Source organism: Panicum hallii, chromosome 1, assembly GCF_002211085.1.
Source record: "Panicum hallii strain FIL2 chromosome 1, PHallii_v3.1, whole genome shotgun sequence".
Lineage (NCBI taxonomy): Eukaryota > Viridiplantae > Streptophyta > Magnoliopsida > Poales > Poaceae > Panicum > Panicum hallii.
Genome location: NC_038042.1, coordinates 26,122,711 through 26,130,490, shown reverse-complemented (window position 1 = coordinate 26,130,490; position 7,780 = coordinate 26,122,711). Strand labels below are relative to the sequence as shown.

Here is a 7,780-nt window from a genome sequence, read left to right as displayed (position 1 = left end):
GGATGATGAGACACGGTACACATTTATTGAGAAACTATGCTTATCTTTATATTATGCATGCACTAAATTCCAACATTATATATTATCGAGTGCTTGTATGGTAGTTTGTCAGTATGATGTGATTAAGTTTATGCTACAAAGACCTATCTTAAGTGGGAGACTTGGGAAATGGGCTTATTCTTTGGTAGAGTACGACTTGTTGTATGAACCATTGCGAGCAATGAAGGGGCAAGTAGTCGCAGATTTTATTGTAGATCATATGGTAAAAATGATAGTGATGCTTGTTTAGTTGAAACGTGCCCATGGAAATTATTTTTTGATGGATCAGTTTGTAGCAAGGGGCAGGGTGTCGGGTGTGTTATCATATCTCCAAGCGGTGCAGTTTTTGATTTATCCATCAGGCTAGAATTTGCATGCACAAATAATCAGGCTGAGTTGGAGGCTTTGTTATGTGGCTTAGAATACTTGAGAGACGTGGGGGGTGAAAGATGTAGAGGCAGCAGGAGATTCTAGGTTAGTGGTGCAACAGGTCAGAGGAGAGAGTCAGTGCTTGGATGGGGCTTTGAACTGTTATCGTGAGGAGTGTTTGGATATAGTGAGGGTTTTAGATAATTTCCATATTAGGCATATATCCAGAGAGGAAAATGTAAGAGCCAACGCGTTGGCCCAGCAAGCGTCGGGTTATGAAGTCAGGCAGGGTAAGTTTATTGTCAAAAGAAGGCCGACATCACAGGTGGCATTCGTTCTTATGAATGATGGTGAGTCGGCCACTATTGGTAGTCCTCCCAACTAGGGATGGCAACGGGTACGAAATATCCGCGTACCCGCGGATACCAAACCCGACGGGCGCGGATACGGGTACGAGTCTGTGCCCGCGGATACGGGCGCGGGTACAACTCTAAACCCAACGGGTATTTTCTAACGGGTTTGAAAAATTGATATCCGAATCCGCAAATCCGCAAACCCGCTGACATGTGGATCCGAATAACCCGTATATATATAAATTTTAGGGTTCCAGAGGCTCCCCGTCCCGAACTCCCGATTCCCCACCCTCCAGCCGCCGCCCCCTCCCCTAGTCCCCTCCGCACCCCCCCGACCGCACCCCCCCCCCCCCGCGCTCGCGCTCCCCCGCCGACCGGGCTCCGCCTTCCGCCGGCCGGAGCCCTACCCCCCAGCTCCGCCCGCGCGCCCCGCCGGCCGCCCCCCACCCCCCCGGCTCCGCCCGCCGGCGGCGCACGCGCCCCGCCCCCGTGGCCCCGTCCCCGGCGCTGCGGGCCGGCTCCGCCCGCCGCGCCCCCCGGCCCGGCTCCGCCTCCCGCCCCCGCGGCCCCATCCCCGGCGCTGAGGGCTGGCTCTGCCCGCCGCGCCCCCCCCCCCGGCCCGGCTCCGCCCGCCCCCCCGCCCGCTGGAGGCGCCGCGGCCGCCGCCCGGCCGGCAGCGTGCCTCCTCCCCTCCGCCCGCCGCACCCCGCCTGGCTCCTGTCCCCTCCCCCCCGGCTGAGGCCCGGTGCCCGGTCTCCTGCCCCCCGGCCAGCGCAGGCCCCCGCCGCGCCCCCACACCCCCCCCCCCACCCGCGGCGGCGCAGCAGGCTCCCGCCCCCGCTGAGGCCCGGCCTCCCGCCCCCCGGCCGGCGTAGGCACGCGGGTACGCGGATATCCGCGGGTTCGCGGATATCCGCGGATAGCGGATACGGATGTCATTTCGTGCCCGTGGCGGGTTGCGGGCGCGGGTGCGGGCACGGGTTTTAGCGTGCGGATACGGGTTTAGAAAGTTAATATCCGCGCGGATTTTACCCGTTGCCATCCCTACTCCCAACATGAAAATTGAAAAAAGATCGATGTCACAGCATGTGCTGAGGCTAATGGATGATTGTGAATCGGTCGCGGAAGGCAGCAGTTCAGGTGGTGCAGAAGCTGAAAAAGGGCCGACATCACAGGGAGCAATAGGAGATCAAGCAAATAGCAGTGAGTCGGCCGTAGGTGGCAATGTTGTGAAGGATTGGCGGTGCGCTATAACCGAGTGTATGAATAATCCTAGTGGTACCAGGGACAGGAAGGTTCGACGAAAAACTTTGAAGTACACTTTAATAGACAACGAGCTGTACCGACAAACCATAGATGGCCTGCTGTTGAGATGTTTGGATGAAGAACGTGCTAGGGTGGCGATGGGAGAAGTGCACGAAGGCATGTGTGGCACACACCAGTCAGCTCATAAAATGAAGTGGATGCTTAAGAGGGCGGGGTTTTACTGGCCGACTATGGTAGCGGACTGTGTCAGGTATTACAAGGGATCACTACAAGAAATCCTTTAATCTGTGACGGATTTGCGATGATGTATTGACAAAACGTCACAAATTCAATACCATTAGTGACAATTATCAATTTTCCGTCACAGATTTTTAATGGTGGGCTTTTGGGCCCATAATTTATGATGAAATGCACGAAACCGTCATAATCGTAACTTGAAAACGTCATGGATTTGCCTACCTAAAGTAATATAGTGGTGATGAATATGATGGTGTGTTTAATTGAAGATTAAGCCTATTACATTGTTTGATTCATTATATATTTAACATATTCATGTTACAAACTGAAAAAATTAAAAAAATTGAAGATTAGAAAATTTATTTTTGTTGTTGGTCTAAACAAACTCTCAAATAAGCCGGGAATTATAAAAACAGAAAATGACTCAGGAAACTAGAAAAATCAGCGTAGCTGAGAATCAAACCCGCGACCACTTGAAACAAAGGCAAACAGCTAACCGCTGAACCACAGCTGATTTGTGTAACGAGTGATGTACTGATTTAGTTTCTATTCTGCTCGTTTGTCCAATCGACCAGAATGCTCTGCTCCCTGAATCTCGCGACGCCGCACCCTGGGAGGTAGGCACTGCCGACCTCACGCTGCTTCGGCTGCCCTCTCGCCTTCTAGCTCGCTGCTCGCGCCTCTCTAGAAGGCGGGCAGCAGTAGGGGCCGGTCTCCAGCAGGAGCAGGCAGCCTCTCCATCTCCAGCAGGCCGGCAGCGGCAGCAGCCAGCAGCAGCAGGTGCAGGGCAGGGGCCTCTCTCTCCAGCAACAGCAGGCGCAGGGCAGCAGCAAGCAGCAGCAGGGCAGGGGCCTCTCTCTCCAGACTCTCCGGACTCTCCAGCAACAGCAGGCGCAGGGCAGCAGCAAGCAGCAGCAGGGCAGGGCAGCAGCCAGCAGTAGGCAGGGGTGAGATTACCCATGTTTTGTCCTACAAATTAGTTAATTAAAAGCTCGTTATTGATTTAGCGTTTCAATTGTTGCATACAGTTACTTTTTTTACTGAATTTTATAACAATTTTAATTGCAATTGGTGGGCTTGTAAATGCATCTGCAGGAATGTACCTAAGATGATCATTAGATTGTTTGATCTGCATAACGTTGGATAGCCAAGGTATTTTCTTTGATAACTGTGACCTATATATGCATTTAGCTTTCTTATCCTGAGGCAGATTTGTTGATTTAAGTTTCTTTGCAATGCTTGATTAGATGGATAGAAGTTGGGTGCATGCTAGACTGTTCTCTCAAGATTACATCAATGGTGTCAAAGAATTTATGAGCTTTATTCATGAGAAATTTGGTGAGGAGGAAGAAATTTTATGCCCTTGCAGTAGATGCCTGAATCAGAGGTATCAACATCAAACTCTTGTGGAGAGGCATATATTGATGAATGGCATGGAAAGTACCTATACTCGATGGATTCATCATGGAGAGAACATTGATGTATATGGTAATAAGCATTCTACTAATGAGTTAGGTATGAGTATGACTGAGCATGACAACCATGATGATGGTAATTTGAACGGGTTGCTGCAAGACCTACACACTGCAGAGAAAGATAAAGAAGATGGTGAAAATGAGAATGATGCAGAATCTAGTGATAAGGAGTCGTTTTACAAAATAGTGATGAAAGAGGCGAAGCGTCAGCTTTATCCAGGTTGTACCAAAGTTTCGAAGTTGTCCTTTGTGGTAAAGCTTCTTCATATGAAGTCATTGTATAGGATCTGCAATTCTGCCTTTTCTGCAATATTAAAGCTTTTGGCTGAAGCTTTCCCAGAATGCAATACGCTCCCTAAATCATATTACGAAGCAAAGACTCTTTTAAAGGAATTAGGTCTTGGGTATGAATCAATACATGTGTGTTACAATAATTGTGTGCTCTTCAGAAAGAAATATGCCAAGCTTGACGCTTGCCCTATTTGTGGTCTCTCAAGATGGGTTGATGCTGAAAGAAAGAAAATCCCACAGAAAGTGTTACGACATTTTCCGTTGATACCGAGGCTACAGAGGATGTTTGTGAACAAAGAATCAGCAGAACAAGCACAATGGCACAAGCTAAAGCGAAATCCTAAGGAAAAGGAAATGAGCCACCCAGCTGATGGTGAGGCATGGCAAGATTTTGATAGAGTATATCCTGATTTTGGAAAAGATGCAAGACACCTTAGACTTGGCCTAGCTACCGATGGTTTTAACCCTTTTTCAGAAAAGAACACTAAATACAGCATGTGGCCTGTATTTGTTGTGCCATACAATCTTTCACCTTGGGCGTGCATGGATGAGTCAAATTTCATGATGTCTTTGCTTATTCCTGGTCCCGCATCACCTGGAAAGGATTTTGATGTATTCTTAGAGCCTCTTATTGAAGATTTGCTTGAGCTTTGGACAGGTGTATGTACTTATGATGCTCTAAGTGGAAAAAAGTTTAACCTTCGTGCTGCAGTTTTATGGTGCATCCACGATTACCTAGCTTTGAGCACTCTTTCAGGGCGTACAACAAAAGGCTATTTCGCATGTACTCATTGTGACAAGCATCCTCTTTCATACATACTACGGAGCAAAATTGGTTATTTTGGACATTTTCACTTTGTTCCGGTGGGACATCGTTTGCGTAGAAATAATGAATTTGTTGGCCTTCATGAAAGCAATGACCCCCCAAGTAAATTCTCTATAGAAGAGTTGATGGCTGAATTGGAGAGAGTTAAACATGTCAGGCCTGGAAAGCAACAAGGAAGTACTAGAAAGCAACTAGAAAGTAGGAAAAGGAAGCATTCTAATATGGACAAGGATCATGTAGTCATTTGGAGTCGGATGGTTAGTTTATGGAAGTTACCATATTGGAAGAATTTGAAACTGAGACATAATCTTGATGTCATGCATATCGAGAAAAACATATGTGAGAACTTGATTGGGACAATTCTTAATATACCTGGGAAGATAAAGGACACGGTTAAAGCTAGACTAGATCTGAAAGATTTGGGTATTAGGAAGGAGCTGCAATTTAAGGAGAAAGGAGATTCATGTGAGATGCCTCGTGCAAGATATACTTTGTCCACACAACAAAAGAAGGCCTTTTGTGAATTTTTGCGAGAGGTGAAGTTTCCGGATGGATTTGCCTCCAACATATCAAGATGTTTAAGTACTGAGGGTACCAAGTTACAAGGGCTCAAAACACATGATTGTCACATTCTTTTGCAAAGAATATTACCAGCTGCCATGAGAGGGCTTTTGGACAAGGATATTTATGAAGCGTTAGCGGAGTTGGGAAAATTTTTCAGGGAATTGTGCAGCAAAACTCTTAACAAGGATGTGTTGGCTGAAATGAAGAAAGAAATCCCAATAATTTTGGTGAAGCTTGAGAAAATATTTCCCCCGGCTTTCTTTGATGTGATGGTGCACTTAGCTGTACATCTACCTGATGAAGCATTGCTGCGAGGTCCTGTGCAATATGGTTGGATGTACCCAATTGAAAGGCGGCTGTATACTTTAAAGCGCTATGTAAGGAATAGGGCGCGGCCAGAAGGCTCAATTGCTGAGGCATATATTGCAGATGAGTGCTTGACGTTTTGCTCTAGATACATGGATGATGTTGAAACAAGATTTAATCGGGAACCAAGAAATAAAGGTTTTTCTAATGAGGATGCCTATAGCGTTGATGTTTTTGGGCATGGAGTTAATTTCACCTCTGCAACTGAACTTGTATATGATGATACTACCATTGATCAAATGGTGTGGTATATTCTAAATAACTGTAGTCAGTTTGAGAAATATATGAGGTACGTTCTTTATTATATTTTTAGTCAGGTTGAGAAATATATGAGATAATTTAACATTTGCTATCTTCATTTTTAAATTGCAGAATGTTTATAGAAGAATTAGAGGGAGCAGGGACACCTGACATTGAAAGAACATTGCGGCAAGGATTTCAGACTTGGTTCAGGAACCATGTTAGTTGTCATTTAGATCTTTTTAGGCTATAATTTTGGGCTACAGAATCTGATATATATGTGTTGTATTGGGCAGATCCTAAGGTTGTGGAATATGAATCAAGAAGAGGTTGATGATGATCTATTTTCATTGGCTTGTGGTCCTGATTTAAGAGTTAGAAAATACTCCTCATGCATAGTGAATGGTGTGCGGTTTAACACCCTTGACCGTGACAAGCATCGAAAGACACAAAATAGTGGAGTCATGACAAGAGGTACACATAACGGCAAAGAAATTAATTTTTTTGGAACCTTAAGGGAGATTATTCAGTTAGAATATAACTTTTATGAGAGATCAGTAGTTTTGTTTAAATGTGATTGGTTTAAATTGGATGGGAAGAGGACTGCACTTAAGGATGATGGTTTTTTTAAAAGCATCAATCTTGGAAGTCTATGGTACAAGAATGATTCGTTTATTTTGGCCACTCAAGCAAGGAAGGTCTTCTATTTACCGGACACAAAGTTCGGTAAAAACTGGTATGTTGTCCAGTCATTTGACCATAGGCATCTTTACAATGTGAGTGAAATTGAAACTACACAATATAATGCTCCTGCATATCAAGAAGATGAGTGTTGTGAAGAGAATGGTAGCCGGCAAACAGTTTCAGACATTATCTATGAAAAGCCTTTAAGTAGAGATGATGAACAAGGCCCTATTTTTGCAGCTGCTGAAATTGCAAAGTTAATAAAAGCAAAAGGCCTAGAAGCGCATGAGAGTGATAGTGAACAAGAAGAAGATGATGACACAATTTTGGAGTATTGCAGTGAAGCTGAAGAAGGAGTCGCAAATGAGGTTGACAGTGATGATGAATAGCCAATTCTAGTTGGACAATTTTCAGACCATCTTTGTGTCCAGTTTGATACATTTAGTTGTCAAATGACATTTGTAATGTTTAGTTGTGAAATGACATTTGTAATGTTTAGTTCTGACATTTATCAAAATGGACCATGCTCAATTCAGATGTATCTATTTATTTTGATGACATTTGTATCTATTTTCATTCTGTTGCTGTCAACAGTTTCAGGATTCTGATGTAAACTGAAACCATAATGACACTTTATTTAACATTCTTCTCAAGTGTATGAGGAATACAACAAATCTGTACATGTATACTATTTTACATTGCTCTCAAGAGTATCCGGATTACAACAAATCTGTACATGTATACTATTTTACATTGCTCTCAAGAGTATCCGGATTACAACAAATCTGTACATGTATACTATTTTACATTGCTCTCAAGAGTATCAGGATCTTCTTCACTAGTATTTTACATTGCTCTCAAGAACAGAATGACAAATCGTTGCTGCTTCAGGTGCCATTTAATTCTTTGTGATCTAAAGAGCTTCAGGTTGCTTCAGGTTCTGCGAACAGCACCTGGGAACACCTGCACCAGCTGATGCAGGAGGAGCAGGTTCTGGATTCAGATTATTGCCAGACATAATGCAATACGCGGATTTGGAGGATGTCGTACCCACAAAACACACAGGTACA

The 7,780-nt window shown here is 44.9% G+C and overlaps 1 protein-coding gene across 1 annotated transcript; it reads left to right on the top strand.

Annotated features, from left to right (window-relative positions):
• The first annotated feature begins 5,989 nt into the window (after window positions 1–5,989).
• LOC112873307 lies at window positions 5,990–7,248 on the top strand. Its single transcript, XM_025936300.1, has 4 exons — window positions 5,990–6,075; window positions 6,159–6,246; window positions 6,323–6,762; window positions 6,951–7,248. The coding sequence occupies exons 1-4, from the start codon at window positions 6,026–6,028 to the stop codon at window positions 6,955–6,957; spliced, it is 585 nt and encodes a 194-aa protein (XP_025792085.1). The 5' UTR covers window positions 5,990–6,025; the 3' UTR covers window positions 6,958–7,248.
• Window positions 7,249–7,780: the final 532 nt, after the last annotated feature.